This window comes from Benincasa hispida, chromosome 11 (genome assembly GCF_027475165.1).
Source record: "Benincasa hispida cultivar pf3 chromosome 11, pf3_genome.v1.1, whole genome shotgun sequence".
In the NCBI taxonomy this organism is placed as follows: Eukaryota; Viridiplantae; Streptophyta; class Magnoliopsida; order Cucurbitales; family Cucurbitaceae; genus Benincasa; species Benincasa hispida.
In genome coordinates, this window is record NC_143488.1 from 84,976,824 (window position 1) to 84,998,409 (window position 21,586).

General features: G+C 32.2%; 2 protein-coding genes across 2 annotated transcripts; both read left to right on the forward strand.

The window, feature by feature from the left end:
* The first annotated feature begins 734 nt into the window (after positions 1 to 734).
* LOC120091283 (serine carboxypeptidase-like 45) lies at positions 735 to 14,624 on the forward strand. Its single transcript, XM_039049246.2, has 10 exons — positions 735 to 1,044; positions 1,249 to 1,350; positions 2,073 to 2,168; positions 2,295 to 2,387; positions 9,361 to 9,431; positions 9,875 to 10,222; positions 12,385 to 12,518; positions 12,851 to 12,943; positions 13,869 to 13,986; positions 14,236 to 14,624. The coding sequence occupies exons 1-10, from the start codon at positions 783 to 785 to the stop codon at positions 14,380 to 14,382; spliced, it is 1,464 nt and encodes a 487-aa protein (XP_038905174.2). The 5' UTR covers positions 735 to 782; the 3' UTR covers positions 14,383 to 14,624.
* A 2,533-nt stretch (positions 14,625 to 17,157) lies between these two features.
* On the forward strand, positions 17,158 to 21,586 carry LOC120091020 (Ankyrin repeat family protein). The gene is made up of 3 exons (XM_039048806.2): positions 17,158 to 17,220; positions 17,858 to 18,163; positions 20,772 to 21,586. Exons 2-3 carry the CDS (start codon positions 18,015 to 18,017, stop codon positions 21,424 to 21,426), a joined length of 804 nt encoding a protein of 267 aa, XP_038904734.1. The 5' UTR covers positions 17,158 to 17,220; positions 17,858 to 18,014; the 3' UTR covers positions 21,427 to 21,586.

The window sequence follows — 21,586 nt, forward strand, 5'->3', positions numbered from 1 at the left end:
AATCAAGGATATGAGAGTACATATATAAGGTTATGTAAGTGAGTATAATATATTGATTTCATGGTCTATCTAGGATATGATATTCAAGCATATGTAAACATGATGGGCATGTTTGAGCATGAAAATTATTCTTTACCATAGAAATCACTTACTACCCATCAAAAGATTAAAATGTAAATAGAAAGAAAAAACGTGGGAGAGAGTAGGAATAAAGTATATATCTGAGTAATATTTGATTAGAGTCGAGGCTGCACCATCTCCATTTATCCCTTTCAATCCAAAAAAATTACCACGTGACAACTTGTGATGGAACACTTTGATAGACGAAATAGAATAAATATAATCCGAAATCCGAAATGCACCCTAAAAGTCCATAAAAAAAAAACCTCCATCAACATTTGGGGCGGAAAACAAAGCATAAAAACCATATACACACTAGCGATTTTCCTTTCGATGACTATTCAAAAGTAGGCTCACATATTTGGTTAACTTTTCCTCAACCCAATATGACAATATCATTGCCTACTCCACTAATAAATATCTTTCTTTCTTTGCTAAGGAGCTAAAAAAGACACATGAAAAATAATAATTGATCCTTTGAAAAGTCTTTCAACTAGGTGTTGGCCCATGTGAGGACTCAAAAATCACCATCATTATTCCCCAATTTTCTCTATTCTACCCAAATGTTCTTCTAACACACATATATATAGAGAAAGAGATGAGAATGATCAATTGGCAAATCTAAGAGGGAAAAAAAAAAAAAAGAAAAGAAAGAAAAGAAAATGGATGAGAAGAAGCTTAATGTAGTGAGTTTGGTTTTAATTCATATGGTAATAGTATTATTGTCAAGGGTAGTAGTGGGCTTTCCCTTAGAAGATGAAATCAGTAGCTTGCCAAGCCAACCAAGTGATACTAATGCCAATTTCAAGCAATTTGGTGGGTATGTTACCATTGATGAGAAACAGGGGAGGGCTCTGTTTTATTACTTTGTTGAAGCACAAACCCAGCCTGCTTCTAAGCCTCTTGTCTTGTGGCTAAATGGAGGTAAATTCCTTTTTTTTTTTTTTTTTTTTTGGATTAGAAATTATTCGATCAGGCTGTCACGATATGATGGTTGTTTTTCATGGTTGGATGTATTTGAAAGGAAGTATCTCAAATTTATATATGAGATTATTATGGAACGTGTAGATTTTTGAATCCATATTCGACGGCTTAATTAAATAATTTGAATTTTCTTGTAATTGGTAGGTCCTGGGTGTTCTTCTATTGGAGCTGGAGCTTTCATAGAACATGGACCCTTTAAAATTAATGGAGAAATTCTGGTGAAGAATGACTACAGTTGGAACATAGGTCAGATATCTTACCCTTTTTAATTACTTTTGTTTTTAGGATTTTTAGTAGGGACATCGCATATTAAAAAAAGAGTACGTATTTGAGTGTAGATAAGACTAAATATATTTCTATGCATCTTTCTACTTTTATTATGAAAAATATATATATCTTATTGTAAAAAAAAAAGTTTGTCACATGACAACTTGTGATTAGACATTTGAGTGAGTTACATAAACATAGATGTAACTCAAAATACATCAAGTATTTTTTTTTTTAATTGCTATTACACAAAAATATTTCCAAGCATGAAATTGTTTGTTTTCATTTAATATGTTAATGAATTAGTACCCAATGAGAATAAGCATAGCTAAAGATTAAGATATTGTTTTTTTTTTTTTTTTTGTTAACTTAATTATAAATAATGCAACTGGTATATCTTCAATTAAGAGATTAGATATTCGAATTCTCACATTTATTTTTTTTTAAAAAAAAAAAAAAAAAAAAAACTTATTCCCCTATAATCAAAGGCTCAATTCTTTACTTGCAATTTTGTCCTATCGACATTAAGCTTAGAGGTTTGATCCCCCGCCCCATATATTGTCAAATTAAAAAAGAAAGATAATAAAGATCATTTTATTGAAAAAAAAAAGTTCTTATAGGAAGAAACGATTGAATTGTTGAGTTTGAAAATAAGAAATAAAACATTTTATTAGTTAAATAGTGTTCTTGGTCTTGTTCAGAAGCAAACATGTTATACGTGGAGTCACCAGCAGGTGTTGGATTCTCGTATTCTGCTAATAAATCATTCTACTCCAAAATTAACGATGAAATTACAGGTTTTTTTCACTCTCTCTATTATATCATTTTTTAAAATTATATTATTAATTAAATAAAAGAAAATTCTGAAATTATGTGACATATAATAATGTGAAATTTGGGATTGGTGTGATTTTGGCAATTAGCACGAGACAATCTGCTATTTCTTCAGCATTGGTTCGACAAATTTCCAGAGTACAAGAACAGAGATTTTTACATTACAGGAGAGAGTTATGGAGGTATTTCATTTTTCTCTATTATTTAAGTTACTGCCTATGCTTTCATCATCTTCATTAAAGTTTGTATCCTTGTCTTAATTGATTGCCCTTTTATTATTTGTTAAGGACAACGTTCCTCTAAATATTTCTACAATAGTATGATACTGTCCATATTAGACATAAGTTCTCATAGTTTTCTTTCTTTATTTCACCAAAAAAGCTTCATACTATTGGAGCATACCATATGAATGTTTTTCTCTTATATCTAAGCTAATGTGGGGTTACCTATTGTTGAACGAGAATCGCATGTAGATTTGTCCTCGATAACCTGGAGTATTATATTATGCATCTCTACTGTGAACTACATTGGAATATTTATGCATTGAACTTATTATGCGCCCAAAGTAGTTAAGTTCTCTTATAGTTTTCGTATAGTTCGCCAAGTATAACAAACTATAAGTTTCTCATCAACGCTCAAGGGCACATAGTGACCAAACACTGTCACCATATAGTTCTTCTCGTGTAGGCTATCCTGGTAAAAGGCATGCATAACGTTAGGCATAATGATGGAAGAACTCTGGCAGAAGTCCTCCCATCCCAACTTTTCGATGATGTTGGTGATGTAGTCGAGTAGTGGTGATCGCCCAGAGAAAAACCCCATTTCCAACAACATATCATCGCCTTCCTTCTTCTTCTTCTTTGATGCTTCGTTTTTAGGAGACGACTCATCCATCTTCTCTTTGCCCTTTTCCTGGGCCTTTGAGTCTCTTGGGCGTTCAATAATTATGCGCTCATCTTTTTGCTTCTTCTTCTCCTTTGCCTTCTTTTCTTTCTCTCACTACTCTCCTTCAATTCTCTTTTCCTTCTTTCGACGCATGCTTTTCTCCTTCCTATGCACCTCTTTTTCTTCTTTTCTTTTTCTCTCTTCCTCTTCTTCCTCTTCCATCTCTCGCACAAACTCTTTGGTTTTTGTCTCAATGCGCTTTCTTCTTCTTTCTTTTTCCGCATTTCTTCTTCTACCGCCGCATTGTTACGATGGACTTCCTCATGGTGTAGCTTCCTTGTCAGATCACCAGATGTGACAATTAGGCGGGCCTTTTCCATCATCTCCGTCTTTCTCTTTTTCTCCTTTTTTCCCTCCTGTTTTTCCCATTTTATGCGCTCAGCTATCCACGCATGAGCTAGGTTCACAGAAGACCCAATTGTGGTGAACTCAGGACCGATCATTTGTCCATCTACCTTGGGCTCAGCAACCTTTTCTTCTTCCTAACCGTTGAATGAGAGGTACATGCACATCATCCTCATCTTCTGCATCCCTTGGTTGGGCCTCATATGCAGCCATTCTTTCTTGTGGGAGTTCAACTTCAACTTGCGACGTTAGATCAATAGACTTCATCGCCAACGGTTCTTCCACCCTAAGGTGGTGGACTGCTCCTCAACAATTTGACACTCGGCCTTGCACCGATTCTTTTCTTCTTTTCTCAACCTCATTTCTTGCTTTCTTTTTTTTTCTTCTCCTCCTTTTTCCTCTACTTTCTTTTCCTTCCCTTTCTTTGTCTTCTTTTTTTTCTTGCTTCTTCTTTGCAGCCAATTTTTCCACCACCGACTTGATGGGTCCATCATCAGGGTCTGCTGACACTTTCCCTTTAGGATCCTTGGCCGCAAGTGCTGACCCTTGCGATGGTATCACCACTACTTTACCCTGGTGTTCTCTTCTTTCTGGCTGATTAACTACCCCAACTTCCACCAAGCCACCATCCTTTTCGATGGTGAGACACTGTCAAACACTTTCTTTTTGTCTTTCTTCTTAAGTTCACTTTCAGATGGAAGTGTTGGCGCGTGACAAGTTCAGGATTGTGGAAGGGACATTCTCCTTACGCTATCCCTCATGGTTGTGTGATGATGTCGAAATGGTCTGAGAGGAAGTGGGTTTACGGATTATGGATTTGGGACAAGAGAGTGGTGGTAGTGTTGGCTTTGGTTGGGCTTGAGCTTGCCGACTTACAGCAAGATAAGCAGTTTCTCGAACGGAAATGGTTGTTGAAATCGGTAGAGCAGAGGCAGTTGGTTGTTGAGAAAGGCTTCCAACGCCCTCAGAGGTAGAGTTTTGGGTGTTTATGCTCTGGGAAGTCATGGGTTCCAACAAGGAAGGTAGAAAACTTAAATACTTAGAGTTTTAGGGCTTAAAGGATCTAGTTTAAATGATAAATGAATGAATGGGAATGGACGAGGGTTTTATAAGGGTTTAAGATCAGGAATCGTAAACGTTGAAGGTAATGACGTCATCTAATGACATTTCATTAAATGTGGGTCAGATGAAAGGATGTTTCGTTAGACAGCACACTTAATTGCCTCGAGATACAAATCGACAGAGACCCTACATGTTTCATGCGTCGAGTTGGATTGATTTTAATTATCGCATAATAATATGGGCACATCATTCATTTTTCTTTTTGTTTATCGCATTTAAACGATGTTTATCGCATCAGACAGGAATTCCAATTCAAACATATCCAAGTCAGAAAGTCAAGAAGTAGAAGTTCGAACAACAAGAATCAAATAAATCAAATCAAGAAGTTAACTAAGAAAGCGTTAAAAACTGAAAGAAGACATCCTTGGAAAGGTTGGAGTGAAGTCGTCGCAGGAATTCTTCTACATGAGTGATCAATCTTGCCCGTCTGGGTCAATGGTTCCCTTGCCATGGTCCACATAGCCTCCGTGACCATTGACCTTGAAAACATTGCTCCCATCTTTTTCATTCAGATTCAGATATTCAAAACTAGAGTCTGATTTCATCATAGCATAGACTTCCTTCATAACCAAGTCATTTTCTTCTTCTTCTTCCAATTCCTCTTTCAAAACTTCCCAATAATCAACTCCCACATCATTGATGCATTGACATGTTTCCAGTTCATCTGGGTACTTTAATGTGTTAAACACATTGAATTTAACTTGTTGATCACCAACTCGGATGGTCATTTCTCCTTTTTGCACGTCTATCAATATGCGCCTTATGGACAGGAATGGGTGTCCCAAGATAATAAAATCGGTAGGGAAGATAAATTTGTAAACTTGAACGAGCATGTCCTTAATCTTCCCCTCAAGGTGTGTTATTAATCTATCGGCAAGCTGCAAGGTTACTGTGATGGGCCTCCTCATCAATCCCTAACTTCTTGAAAATAGATAACAACATCAAGTTAATGCTTGCGTCCAAATCGCATAATGCATGGTTGATTTCTTTGCCTCCAATGGAACAGAGTATAGTGAAGCTTTCTGGATCCTTCATTTTCACAGGGATGTTATTCTTGAATAATGCACTGCACTCACAGGTCAGCACAATGGTTTCAAATTTGCCTAGCCTGCGTCTATTCGATAGAATATCTTTTAGGAACTTCACATAGCTCGACATTTGTTTGAGAGCTTCTATTAGGGGGATGTTAATGTAGAGCTATTTTAATACATCCAAGAATCTCTTCAACTGCCGACATCATCTTTCTTTTTCAGTCTGCTTGGAAAATGAGGTGGCACTTGTAAGACATTGCTTGCTTGGTTTTTCTCTTTGGCCGCATCAGGTGTCTGCAACAAATGTTTAGGACTTGCGGTTTGAAATTAGTGTTTATCATGAAAGTTCACATTTTTTGGAGTTTGGTTAGAGGGTTGAGAAGAAGTAGTTAGAAGATTTCTAGTCGATCCAGAGATAGTTGATTCATATTTATTGGGTCTATCTATCATGGTTGGAGCTTTAATTTCTTGTCTTGCTAGAGTATGTGGTTTTTCTAGTCTAGCTTCTCAAGTTTCAACTGTCGGGTTGGTCATTGTTCTTCCATTGCGCAGTGTCACAGCTTGGTGCTACTCCTTACCATTTCTACGTGGAGCCTCAGTGTTACTAGGCAGGGTGCCTGGTTGTCTATTCTTTACAACATTAACGATCTTCCCTACTTGAACTTCTAGGTTCCAAATTGAGGAAGCTTGAGATGGATCAATGCATCGTTCTTCTAAATGTATTCCTTTAGAAGCATCTTCAACGATGAAGATGCGTTAGAATTTGATGTCTGGTTGTGATCATAATGAGAACGGTTATGATTATGCTGGTGGCTCTAGTTGTGTTGATTGAATCCAGGTGGATGCCCTCTATTTTCTTGCTGTTGATATACATTTTTTTGTCCAGACTGTTCTTGGTTTCTTCCCCATGAGAATTTGGGTTTATTCCTCCAATCTGGATTATACGTATTGCTAAACAGGTTGTTATGGATGGAGAAAACAGTTTGAGGGTCATGCGGGCAAGTTTCAATAGAATGAGGTCTCCACATTGTACATAGCTTACTGTCGCAACCTGAATCATGGTGTTAAGTTGAGCAGTGTTCTCGTTTGGCTCCAAGGAATAAGCACATTTCTTGGCCTCATTGCGGAGAGTGTAGGGGAAAAAAGATATCCTGATTCCCTCCGGCATTACACCAGGAATAGAGAATGTATTACACACTTCTATAAAGCTTGTTAGGTGGCCGTGAGGATCTTCACCCTACATCCCTCCGAACTACCCGATCTGAAGCATAATTAGCTTAATCTCGAACCTTGCATTCTTGTCAATGTTTGGTCGCATAATACCAGGTGAAAAATCATACAAATTCGGGGCCACATAGTTCCTTATGGGAATGTTGCAGTCTGCGACCAAAAGGATAGGTGACCTTGCCCGAATACTCCATTTCCTCTAGCCTGGTTATTCTAGTTGTTGTTGTTGTTGTTGGCTATATTCCTTCTTCTACTGTTTTTTTTTTTTTTTGTCGACAACGAAAAGTTCTCTCGATCTCAGGGTCAATATTGAATTCAAGTTTAGTACTTGTACTCATATACTATTTACCGCTTGGTCGCACAAGCTACAATACTCCTAGAAATCAAGATGTGCCTGCAAAACATAAATTCAAACACTCAATCAGTTGCCAAATCCCAGTAACGGTGCCAAACACTGATTGCGTTGTGTGTGTTTATGTTTGCATCTCTATTGTGAACTACACTGGAATGTCTAAACATTGAACTTATTACTTGCCCAGAGTAGTTAATCATGCACTTGTCACAAGTTTTCTTATAGTTTGTCAAGTATAAACAAACTATAAGTTTCTCGGTGTGAGCCGAGATTGAACTCAGAGATTTATACTATGAATGTTTGGAAAGTATGTGAATGCGACAAGAACCAAGATAAGGAGAGTTAAAAATCATGCGATTAAATAAATCTATGTAATGAAAGTATCTAAACAAGCAAGGAATACTTCAAGATTCGTTCCAAGAAAATTAAGATAGTCAATAGCTTTAACGTGTGTAAAATATATGGAGAAGGTAGGGTTTGGGGGAAATCAATGTCGCATCCCTAAATTTAACTTTGAAGGCTAATCCTGGCTAGCTACATCCATTCATCACACACCTCTCGGCGGTCAGCCACACTTGTCATATTTCTATGACGCGTGAGTGATGTTGCATTGAGCATAAGGTTATTTCTATCTCTAGAAACACTTCTTACTTTTCTTAGTGAGATCCACAACTACTTACCCTTTCGGGTAGTTAGTCATAGTTGCTTGACTCAATGAGTGATCATAGGCAAGCATTTAAATAGCCATACACTAAGCAAACAAGGTTAACCTTTAAAGGTTTAACTTAGTTCATAGCATTAACCTTCCCCCTTACTCCATGAAGATTAGTAACTCGTGGTAAATAAGGAAGCAAAGGTAAAGATAGAGAAAATGATGAAACTAAACATGATGATATATATGGATAGAAATAGAGTAGTTGATTAAAAAATGAATAATCTCTTAAGTCAAATGCAATACAACAATAAGCAAGAGTAAAAGAAGTAAAGGAAAGAGTAGTTGTCAGCAATTTCTTGCTTCCAATAGATGTATGTCAAGGCTGCTAGTGATGAGATAGTAGCATGGAGTGGAGAAGGCCCTCTCAGACTCTTGCTCCAATGAAGCTCCGATGATGAATCAGAGTGGAGTTTGGAGATGGAAGTTCTCAAAAAAATACTCTTTATTCTCTCTTTGCTTGTAGTACAAGTATTGAGCCTAAGGTTTCTCTCGGGAAAAATCTCGATTATTGAACATTTTCTTCATGGGTGTCAAGGCTCTATTTATAGAGCCATGCACTGACAATCGTTGGAATTCTTGCTTTGATTAATCGTCATCTTTGATGCGGTAAGTGAAGATGTCAGCACTACTATCGTGGTCAACATTTCGAAGGTTTTGACAGAAGATTCGTTGACACAAGGTCAGAGATCCTGAGGCATGCAATCAATTATTTGTTCATCAGGTAGAAGATCAGCGCATGCGAACAGATTTTGCAGTCAACTGCAAAATAAACACTTTGGCGCAAATTACTCATGATATGCAGTCAGCGGGGGAGTTTTAGTGTACTTCAATGCAAGTATAATATTAATCACAAATTCTTAGTATAATCCATGCATATCTTGGATATCTACTCCTATTCTAAGTAAAAGGCTACAACTTGTATTTCTACAAGTTATCAGTAGCTATATGTCAACATAAATATATCTCCGAATAAATTGTACATTCCTATATGCCAACTCGATGTACATAACATATTCTTGGTTAAAATATCATTTTGATCCATGTACTTGAAAGTTTGTTCAATTTTAGTCCATTTACTTTCAACAAATCTTAAATTTAGTCTCAACTGCCAGTTCATTATTGTTACTAGCATTTTTAACATAAATTTTGAAAATATATTCACATATTTTTTCTTCTTAACTAAAAATTATTATTATTTAATCAATTTTTGTAAAAAAAAATAACTTTTAGAGACTAAATTAGTTTAATAGAAAGTATATGAATGAAAATTGAATAAAGTTCAAAATATAGATACTAAAATGATATTTTATCCTTTATTCTTTCAAATAAAATATGATGCATGTGTGTATGTGTATTAATTACATTAATATTTTCTATTTATGCTAATTTTGCACCGTGTTTGACTCCTATGAGAACAGGGCACTATGTTCCACAACTGGCTCACCTCATTCTTAAGTCCAAAGCGAATATCAACCTAAAAGGAATAGCAGTGAGTAGAAAAGTTACAATATAATATAATATATACATAGTTCTTCCTAGTGAGATGTTTAATTAAAGATAAATTACAAAAAAAAATCTTTCTCAAATATTATTGTAATTACAATTATACCCTTAAACTTTCAATTGTAAAAATTAAACCCTCAAATAGTGTTAAAATTAGATCCTCAAATTTATAGTGATAGAAATTGGACCCTCAATAATAAAAATTGAGCTCTTGAAACTATACAGTTATGTAAGTTATAGGGTCTAATTTTAATATTTATATAAGTTTGAGGACTCAATTTTTACAGTTGAAAGTTTAAGGGAACATTTGTAACTACTACCATATTTTAGAGAGAATTTTTTTGGAATTTATCCGTTATTTTATTTCAATTTGATATCTATAATTTAGCGAAATTTGAATTTGAACCACTGTGGGGATGGATGATGTAGATAGGAAATCCTCTTCTAGAAATGGTGAATGACTTCAACGCAAGAGATGGATATCTGTGGTCACACGGCGTCGTATCAGACTCTGCTTATAAGCTGCTGAGTTCAATGTGCAACACTTCGCGGTTTTTTCAAGAGGCATTGCAAGGCTTTATTTCTCCAGATTGTACCTTCGTTCTTTCCGAGGTTGCCGAACAATTATCTAACTTCATAGATGATTACAATGTTATCGGTGACGTTTGTTCCCTCACCGCCAAATCACAGCCTGCTATTCTCCTTCATCCACTCTCCTCTTTCTTCTACTCCACTATCAAATCCGCTTCTCGACGACACCTTCTAAGTCACCATCAGGTGAGACTAGCTCAACTCTTTTAAATTTATGATTATTAGAGAGAAATAATGTTTTTTAAGAAGGTCATTTTTTATTTACTCCCTTTTTATATATTTGAGTGTTTCAAAATCCATTTTGAGTGATTGTCAAATACTTCAATTTTTTTACAAAATTACTTATTTTCAAAATTAAACATTTGAAAAATTAAACGAAACACATCCTTAGATTATTGCACCATAATTTAGTACCTAGTTAGAGAAAAATTAGGGTCAGTGTGGTACTGATAAGAAATCTGAAAATAAAAATTTGAAAATTATGGTCAATTAAGTTGTATTTCATGTTTTTCAAATGTGTTTAGTTGTAGATTTAGAATTTAAATTTCAATTTAAACAATTTTTCACAATGTGTTTGATAATATATCTATAAATCATAAGACTAACTATAGTTACTCACAAAATGTTAGGTATTACTAAGTAATTTAGAAACTTGTTTTAGGTTAAAAACTTGTATAATTATCATTTTATAGTATCGTATAATATATTAAATATTTTAACTTAACAAAAATAATTGAGTTTTTAATATGAAATACTATATTTGTTAATTTTTTAATCTTCTTTATTATAATTTTGGATTTTAAAATTTCAAATTCAAAATATGAGTAGACTAAAAATATAAAAATTTTGTTTCTAGTATTTACACGATTTGGATCACAGAACTCGAAAACAATTTTCGAAAACAAAATCCATATGACCTACCAAACACATATTTGATGAACTTAGTGAATCTGAAAACATAAAAAAAAATCTTAGTTGTCAACTAAACATACCCTTAATTTCATATGAATTTTCAAAATTTTGTACAGTATATTATTACAAGTGAGCTGATAATTGACGTACATTATTTTTCTTGAGGTTGGAGGTTGGGATCTTCACATCTGGCTTGTTGTATTAAAAAAACGTTAATTTAAATATGAAAAGTACTCGTACATTAACAGAAGGATAAAAAGTAATAACTATTGGGACTAAAAAGAACTAGTTTTCAAACTTTAGAGGTTAAAATGTCAAATTAGAAAACTCATAGACTAAAATGCTATCAGCTAAAATTTCAAGGATCAAAAGTATAATTTTTTATTCTTAAAATTACTTTTTTTTAATATATATTAAGTGTTTCTTTAATCATTCAAAATCAATTTTGATGGTATGAAAAATGTGTTAAAAAGTATAAAACTAATCAATTTAATTTGAATGATTAAAAATATTTGAGGATAATTTCAAACATGACAAAAATGAACTTTAATTATTTCAAAATTACTCCAAAACATATCCTTACAAAATAAAACGACATAAACTCATCAGACAAAAAATTAAAAGTTTAAAAATTTATTAAAATCAATTAAAAATATTTAGACTAACTAAACACAATCTTATTAGAAGTTCGTGATCTATTTGAAAGTAAAGTAAACATAAGTCATGAGAGAACATATATGGGGCACGAGTTTAGCATTTAAGTCAAAAAAAGATTAAACTAACCTTAAGTTTAAATAGAGACCAGATTATTTATTTTTTTAGTAATTGTAAAGTCAAGAAAGTAGTAACTGGGGAGTTTACGAAGTCGTAAGGCTTACAATATAATGAGTTAATAATGCATAAATTTGATTTTTTTTTAAAATAATGGACTTGTTGACTTTTTGACCAAATAATGAGTGAAGTTCACAACTCCCTCCACCCAATTCAAACTCTTTGGGTGGAGTAATACTTGGATGCACCTACTTCTATGCATTTCACTCTCATCACAAATACACAAAAAGAATTAAAATATTTCAGTATAGAAAAGAATTTACTATACGATTGAATATGATTGGATAATTCGATGGAATACACAAAGATATATGTTGCTCGGGATGCACCTAAGAATTTTTCCTTTGGGCCAAACAACCCTTAAACTCGATTCGATAAATTCAAAGAGTAAACATAGATTTGACATCTTAAATAACCAAAACCTAAAACACCATTTAAAAATTGAATGTTCAAATTTACCATTTAACCTAAAGACGAGTTAAGAGACAAAAACTAAGCCTTTTCATTTCCTCTTAATTCGGTGCGATATTATATTACTTGTGTCTTTGTTATTTTGATATTAACAAATTGTTAATATAATTGGTATATTGTTGAGGGTGTGACAGGAAAAAAATGGCATTGATAGAGATATTTGTTCACAAGAAAATGTAGCAAAATATTTAAACAGAAAGGATGTGCAGAAAGCTCTCCACGCCAAACTCGTCGGAGTTAATCAATGGACTCTGTGCGTCAACAATACGTAAGTAAATGTATTAATCCTTCAATTACCTAACAAAACAAAAATTAAAGTCTCGTTTTGGTAATCATTTTCTTTTTTGTTTTTTGTTTTTTAAAATTAAGTCTTTATATCTTTCTTAAGTACAATTGTTGAATTCTTTCTAAAAAAAATAATTTTTTGAAAGCCATTTTTTAGTTTTCAGAATTTGACGATTTTTTAAATAATTGATGGAAAGTAGATAGTAAAAAAAGAAATCTAAAAGTGGAAATAGTGTTTATAGACTTAATTTTCAAAAAATAAAATAGTTATCGTACGGGACTTAAAAGATTAATTAATTAAATCACGATCTGCAGATATTGGCATTATGATATGAAGAATGTGCTTATACCAACGATTGGTGTCGTAGGCTCACTCGTCAAGTCTCAAATTCGGGTCTTGGTTTACAGGTAAACACACTCAGCTTTGTAATTTATTTCAAAAATATCTTATAACTTTTTGAAATTAATAATAATTTTAAACTTTCAAAAATATGTTATAGTTATTTTTTGGATGGAATCAAACTATTAAATATTCGACGAAATTTCTATCGATATTTCTACATTTTCGTGAGTTCGACATCGACATTAAAGCTTAATTGATATTTTCATTATATCGTAGAAAACTCCACAAAATACAAAAGATAATCATCAAAACACCACTAGTATAAATATAATATAAATAATAGACATATTAATTTGTTCAGAAATAATAAAATATTTGTTTATTAATTTAAATTTATTTTTTTGAATTTTTTTTTATAATTTTTTAAGAAATATCCATCAGAATCAATTCTCATCGAAATTTCCGTAAAATTAAAATCTCAATATTTTTGTTAAGATCAATATCTTAAACCTGAGATAAAACCTATTGATATTGATTTGTCTAAAAAAATACCACGAAACTTTAAAAAATTTGAAACTCTTAAACATAGTATTGATTTCTCCTATTATTTAGTACTTGGATGAAAAATATTGTTACCACGTTTTAAATTTTAAATGTGCTACCAATTATATATTCAAAAAACAAACTTAAAAACATTTAAAAAAATATTTTTTTATTAAATATTTTATTATATTCTGATACTTTGTCACTTCCGAATTTAGAAGTTTATACAAGATAACTTAACAAGTGCTATATTAATTAGAGAGAGAAGTTAATCCAAGACACCTTAACAAGTATAATATTAATTAGAGAGGAAATAATATTATTGAAGTTCTACCGTCATAACTATCTACTTTGACATATCGTGTTAAATTATCACTAAATACAATATTTAAAATTGATAAGTTAAAGTAAATTTAAAAAGCTTATTAATATACTGTTTACATGCAGTGGCGATCAAGATTCAGTCATCCCATTTACTGGAACTAGAACATTGGTAAATTCGTTAGCAAAGTCATTGGATCTAAATACAACTATGCCTTATAAAGTTTGGCTTGTGGATAATCAGGTCAGTTAAAGCTTATTTGATTATATTTATAAATAATTATGCATTATTTCTCTGTTTTTTTAAAAAAAATTGAGAAATAGATTTTTTTTTTTTTAATCTTTTTCAACCATTCTTTTTCCAAAGCATAAATATTTGCATTATTTACAAAATAATTAATTTCTCTAAAATTAAGAAAGGAATAAGGATGAGTATTAAATATTTGATTTTGGTATTGAATTATAATGAGTATGATTTTATTATTATATATAGGTTGGTGGATGGAGTGAAGTGTATGGCAAGTTTCTATCATTTGCAAGCATAAGAGGTGCTTCTCACTTGGCTCCAGAAACTCAACCCAAGAGATCTTTGGTGCTTTTCAAAGCATTTTTAGATGGAATTCCACTTCAACAAATTTAACCCTTTTTTTCCTTTTCTTTTCTATTTCTGGGATAATATTCATACAAAATATATCATCTTAATTAAATAAATAAAATTACATCAGGGAAGCCAACAACATAGACTTGGTTACACTTTATGGATCCAAAATTTTATGTTTGGAAGTTATAAAATTGGATACTTTTGATACATATATCATGGCATATCCAACATCTTATGTTAGGATCTATATATATATATATATATTATTTTTTTTCTTCTTAGATGTTGGGTCTAGTTTCTATTTAATTCCGATGTTTCAAAATGTTATACATTTAGTCATTAAGTTTTAAATTTGATTTTAATTTAGCCCATAAGTTTCAAAATACTACAATTTTACCATTAACATTTGAATTTTTTTTCAATTTGGTTCCAATGTCTCTAGGTTTATACTTTTAACCTCAATTTTTCATTAAATATTCACTTTCTGTCTTTTGGAGTTAATTTATGTTAATAAATTAAAAATCCTGAAAAGAATTATAATTAATTAAGTTTCACTATTTTTATCACTTTTAAAATTTTATTTCTAATTGTTTCTAAATATTAATAGAAATTGATGTTAATTATTGAAATTAAGTATTTAATGAAAATTGAGGTTAAAAATGTAAAATCTTGAAATTCATGGACCAAAATAAAACAAAATTCAAGTCTCAAGGGTAAAATTGTAACATTTTGAAACTTAGAGACTAAATTGAAATAAAACTCAAAACTTAAAGACTAAATGTATAACTTTTGAAATCTAAGAACTAAATAGAAACTAGAGCAAAAAACTAGAACAAAAAATGTATTATTTCCTTAAAAAAATTGTAACAGATTGATATATTTGGATATTATTTTAAATGATAAAATCATTTGAAATATTTTTAAATATAGTAAAATGTCACTATCTATCACTATCTATTAGTACATTTTGTGATATTGATAAATAAGTTGACTCATTTTTTCTATATTTGAAACAATACTTTAATATATGTTGAGTGGTAAATATTGGTTAATTATAATTTTCATCCTTAAATTTTTAAAACTGCGTTGAATAGGAGAATCTTTTAATAAAATACTAAACTTTCAATTTTATTTATCTAATAGGTTCTATAATTTTCAATTTCCTTCTAAAAAACTTGAAAAAAATTATTTCAAATGACGAAACTGTGAAAAATATTTACAATAATAGAAAAATATCACAGTTTATTTACGATATACCGTAATATACCTTGATAGATTACTATCTGTGTCTATCGTGATACAGATAGACATAGATAGTAGTCTATCGTGATCTATCACAGACAGTAAAATTTTATTATGTTTATAAATATGTTCATTTTCCTATATTTAAAAATCCCCAAAATCTAATAGGTTTCAGATCATTTAAATAGCAAATTAGATACTTGGAGACCTATTCAATAAAAAAACCGAGAGCCTAACCAATTAGATGGTTTAAAATTTGGAAGGTTGTGAGAAAACAATTTTTTTTGTGTTAATAATAATTTTTTAAAATAATTTTCTAGAGTTAAAAAAAATTAGAAATAGTTGCTTATAAAAAAATTTTAGAAATAGTTGTTTATAAAAAAATTTAGAAAAGAGTTAAAAAAAGCACCCATGAACATATTAATGACCTATCAATAATATCCATACTAATAATCAATTAGTGATAAACAACTAAAATAGTCTATCAATAATGATTAGAAAATTGTAAAATTATCATATTTATAAATGATATATTTATGTGACATTTATAAATATGGCAAAATTTTGTCACTCGTTGCAATTTATTCTAGAAAATTACCTTTCAAGTGAATGAAGACACAAGTGAATCCATGGAAAAACAAAGTTTATATATTTATGTTTTCAATATTCTTCAAATATGTCATTTGGAGTAGATTTTGAAATTAGCATTAATTATTTAAAACGTATTCGATAATATGTTTATAACCCATAAAAATACATCTACTTACCAATAAACATTGTGTTCAATCTTTAATTATTATTATTTAATTTTATGAACATGTGTTTTATGTTATAAATTCTGTATAATTATTATTTTACAATATTATGTAGTTTTTAATATAATATATCATAAATATTTTAATTTAACAAAAGGAAAGGAATTTATAACAAGGATTGCTACATTTATCTAAGTTGTTATCATTTTTAATGTAATAGTTCTGCACTTCAAAATCTAAATACATTAAAAATATACAAATGTTGATTTCTAAATTATCTTTAGGAAGTATTTGAGATATTGAATTAGTTATTATAATCAATGATTATTATAATCTGTGAGTTATAATAATTTGTATTTGAAATGCATATTATTTTAGTCTGGTTAAAAAATAATGAACATTATAATAAAGAGGGAAAAAGAGGATGATAAACAAATAGTAAACATTGGAGCATAGATAAATTTAAAATAGTAGTAATGTAGTTAATTGTAGGTTATAATAGTTGAAAAACACCAATGTTACAACTGGAGCCTCAAACATGGAGTGGGTTATAAGAATTCACTCCACTAATTCGAAGTTGATGGCCCAAACACCCACTAAGCACAATTATGAAAAAATAAATACAATTTTCAAAAATCAAAATTTGTTATCAAATGAAACCTAAATTATTTAGAAATAAATGATGATGAATGGTACATGTTGATTAGAGGACCATTCAAACAAAGAATTAGAACATTCTTACACAAGAATATAGAGAACCTTTCAGCAAGAGACATAACTGTAGAGGTTGAAATCAATTTCATCCGTTTCAGAAGGGAATACTCCTCCAATCTCATAGAAGGTTGGTTCGTGGCACCAGATCTCAACGTCGAAGGACAAGGTAGACTGACCATACTTTTGACAGTTGGGGATCTCTTCCCGAGGGTGCCTTTTTTCTCTGGGTTTCAAATGTTGTCAACGTGGTGGGGCAACTCTCACGAGATTAGCTTGACACTCATACATTTTTAATAAGTTAGAAAGTGAAAAAGTGATTGTTAGGTTGAATCATGTCGTGATTTGCTAATAATTTGTGAAAATAAGTACATTATTAATATGTACTCCTCCCGTCGAGATCAAAGATTCACATCTCCATATTCCATACGGGTTATTTGCCTAAGATATTATATCTACACAAACTTGTACAAAGCATTTTTTACTACTTGTTATGATTAAAATTAAGGACAATTGCAAATATAGCAAGCAAACATAAAGTATCGATAAATAATGCACCATGTAAAATAATTTGCACATATAATAAAATTTAGATTATGATAAACCATATCGTTAGTAGGAGTCTCTAAGTGATAGACCTTTATTACTGGTAGGAGTCTATCACCAATAAAGTAATATATTTTGTTATATTTACAATTCTTTTAAAATATTGTTATACATCTAATTATTATTTCTAAAAGTGTTACTCAATTTAATTACCCTCAAAATGGTGTAATAAAATTTTGAAAATGGGCTTAATAATTCAGGCAGAGATAATCAAAGTCCATGGACAATGCCCTAAGAGACCCGTCTCGAGAAAGCCCACAAAGTTTTGGTCTCAAAGGTCCAATGGTTCTTCTTCCTTCTGAGCTGTCAGCTCCTCCATTTTCACTCTCGGAAGCTTGAAAGGTGAACAACCGTAAAATGGGAAGGCCTCAAAGAAGGAGCGGAGCCACCGGCGGTGACGATCAACTTCACGCCGCCGCTAGAAACGGCGACTTGAGTTCCGTCATTTCAATTTTGGCATCTAACCCTTCGTCTGTCAATTCCAGAGATAAGCACTCCCGGACTCCGTATCCTTATGTTTCATCCTGTTAATTGTTATTTCCAGACTCAATTATTTTTAGAATTTTGTGCGAATCATCATGCCCTTCGTGCTGCTTAACTCAAATCCTTGAGATATGTTCGATTATAGCTTTGGTTAATTGTTATTTCCAGACTCAATTATTTTTAGAATTTTGTGCGAATCATCATGCCCTTCGTGCTGCTTAACTCAAATCCTTGAGATATGTTCAATTATAGCTTTGTTTGATTCAGTTTGAGTTCAATTAAATTGAAGTTGCTCAAGTTAGATTGGTTTAAGTAGCTTCGTAATGTTGTTTCTAGGTTGAATCAACCGAACAAATCCAAGTAGATTAATTTCTTTGATATCTTAATATGAGGATATATTATTATGCACCGAAGTTCTTATTTTTAAGTCTTGTATCCTTCAATAATTTTTGGAAAATAAGATGGCTATTACTGTTTTTTTTTTTTTTTGGGATAATAAATTTTAGGGTAAATGAATCAAACAATCTAAACCAATCTAATGCTGCATGGTGATTAGTGATTGAATTGAATTTTGTGACTTTATCACATAATTAGAGTCATTTGATGAGAGAGTTTGAGTACATTCATTAAATTCAAAAGACATCTTGCATCCATGTATTTTGATGAAACTGGAGTTGTCGATGAAGTAAAGTTGCACCATTACTTTTTATCTACGAAGGAAGAGAAACCAATATGTAACTGTTATCTTTCATTTAAAAAAATTTCCTTAGTAAAAGTTCTTTTTCAAGCCTGTCACTGACTTAATGAGAAGAGTCTTATAACTTTTAGTTTGTTTCATGTCGGGTGATTATCAAGCTTTCATTGTGAGACTTTGGTTGGACTTTTGCCTCACGGCTATTATCAAATCTATGCTTCTGAAGTAGTAGGGGGAGTGGATAATATCTAAACTGTCAAGAGTGGATAAACAGGTCATACAAAACATTCTAAAAATATTGGATAACTGGCTGTCTTTGAATTTTGCTGTTGCTCTACAACACTGTATCTCATCATACAATATTCCTTTTCCTGTTGATAGATTAGCTCGTCAGCTCATTATATCATAAAGGGAGGGAATGGGTGCATTGCTTCTCCTATTGTTTGATAGCTTACCATGTAAAAGCATGTTAGGACATTAATTCTAAAGACTAGAAAACTAGGAATTATATGGCTGCTTGCAAACTAACGAGCAGAAATCTTGGAGTAATCCTGAATGATCTGAACAGCTAGTCAGGACACCTTTTATTGACTATTTACTAAATAAATGAAGGAAAATTTTCCCCAATATACCTGCCACTGCCATGAAGCACAAGCAAGACGTTGTGATGCTACTTAAAACTAGTTCTTTGGGAAATTTTCATTTTCTTACCTTGTATTTAGCTTGGGGAGTTAATTTTAACATTTCAACTTGTAGTTTCATCAAATTAAACTCTATATTGAAGGAGGGCAACGCTTGCCCATAATGAGTTTAATTTTTCAACTTTTTTTTTTAACAAGTTTTAGCTTACTACAAGTGTTCTTAGGGCTGTACTGTTGGAAAATTCTCCCATTTCTACTGCAAGAACAAACTGAAAATAGCAGAGAAATTAAAAGAAAACAAAGTAAGATACACAAGAATTTATGTAGAAAACTCCAAATCCGAAAAAACCAAGGCTCACAAGATTGAAATTCACTATGTGAAAAATTATTATAGCCACAATGAATTCTCTCCTCCAACTAGAAGAACACTCTCTCAAAACTTTTGTACGAGTCAAACCCCCTTTTCCCCACTCTCAAACTGAAAAAAAAAAGAGGGAATTTAACTAGAGTTAGCACACCCAAGCATAAAATGCTTCTAACTCAAACAACTTGAAACCATAGGCTCCTTTTATAATGCTTGGAGTCCATCACTTTCTTGAACTTTTGCATTATGAGACAACTTACTCTTCTAATATTTTGCAAAAAACTCTACATGTACATGACTATTTTTGTGGGTACTAGGTATACCGCACCTGTTTGGATGCTTTTCAGACGGGTTTGCATTTCATTGTTGAATTTGGAGTCTTTTTTACCAGTTTGATTCTGTGGCTTGGTTCGGGCATTTTCATGGTTGAGTTTGAGCATTTTTGTACTTCGAAATTGAACGCTTTGGTGGTTGCACTTACTCAAGTTTAAGGATTGACTGGATGAAATTGAAAATTTAATGTTAAAATTGTAAGGAGTAAAAATGCAATATTCTCAATTTCTTTTCCAAGAAACCCTGCTTGTAGAGTTTCTGCTTGAGCAGGGTTCCTGGTGTATTAATGCCGCTTTATATCATAACATAACAGAGTATAAAGCATAACAGAGATGCTCGCTCAATCCTCCTGTCCCACGCCTTTTACTATCTCAGTTAAAGGTTGTATTCAAGTTCTTGAAAGTCCTCTTTACCTTATGCTTTAAACTTTTATCACAATATATTACGCTCAACAGGTTATTAAGTGGCTCTTATCTTTTCAATGTCATGAAGAGCTAGCTCTCACTTTAGTCTTGTTACTTTTTTTTGCCAATACACTAATTCTAGCATCCCAGCCCTTCGACTGTGTTTCCTTCACTCTAGCAAACTTTGAAATATAGACTGCATTTGGCAGCATGGTCTGGACAAGCAGAAGTTATAAATTATCTATGCAAGAACAAGGCCGATGTTGGTGCTGCTGCCATGGATGATATGGCTGCAATACATTTTGCATCTCAGAAGGGACATTTAGAAGTAGTTCGTACTTTGATCTCATGTGGTGGATCGGTTAAAGCTTCTACTCGAAAGGGTATGACCCCACTGCACTATGCCGTGCAATGTTCACATTTGGAGCTTGTTAAGTACTTAGCAAAGAAAGGTGCAAGCTTGAGTGCTAGAACAAAGGCAGGACAAACCCCTCTTGATTTGGCTAGCAATGAAGAAATCCGCTTGTTCTTGGAAGAACAGGAAAAAACATCTAAGAAAGGAGAACTCAAAGATAAAGGGAAAGTTGGGACAACTCATTCGCAGCCAACAGTGTTGGGAGAAGATGAGGCACCCACTGCAAAGGCGAACGAAACTGAAAATGAAGAAGATTTGGCAGTTGAGCAGCCAAAGAGGCAGAGCAATGAAGAAGACCAGGGGGACGAACAATCAAAGAGGAAGATTGATGGGGCTGCTGGTGAGGAAGCCTTGCCAAAACCGAAGAAGGCGAAAGTTGCCCTTGGCCATCTTCTAACATCGGATGACACACAAGAGGATGATGAAAACTCATAAAAATGGCGTCGAGTTGTCTGTGTAACCAACATTATTGTAATAACATCAACACACCTTAATCCTTACAGTCCCTTCTCCATATGTTTATTATTAACTCCATGATTTTAGATATAGACCTTTGAAAGTAACATATTTCTCTTTTGGTCTTGAAGACCTCATA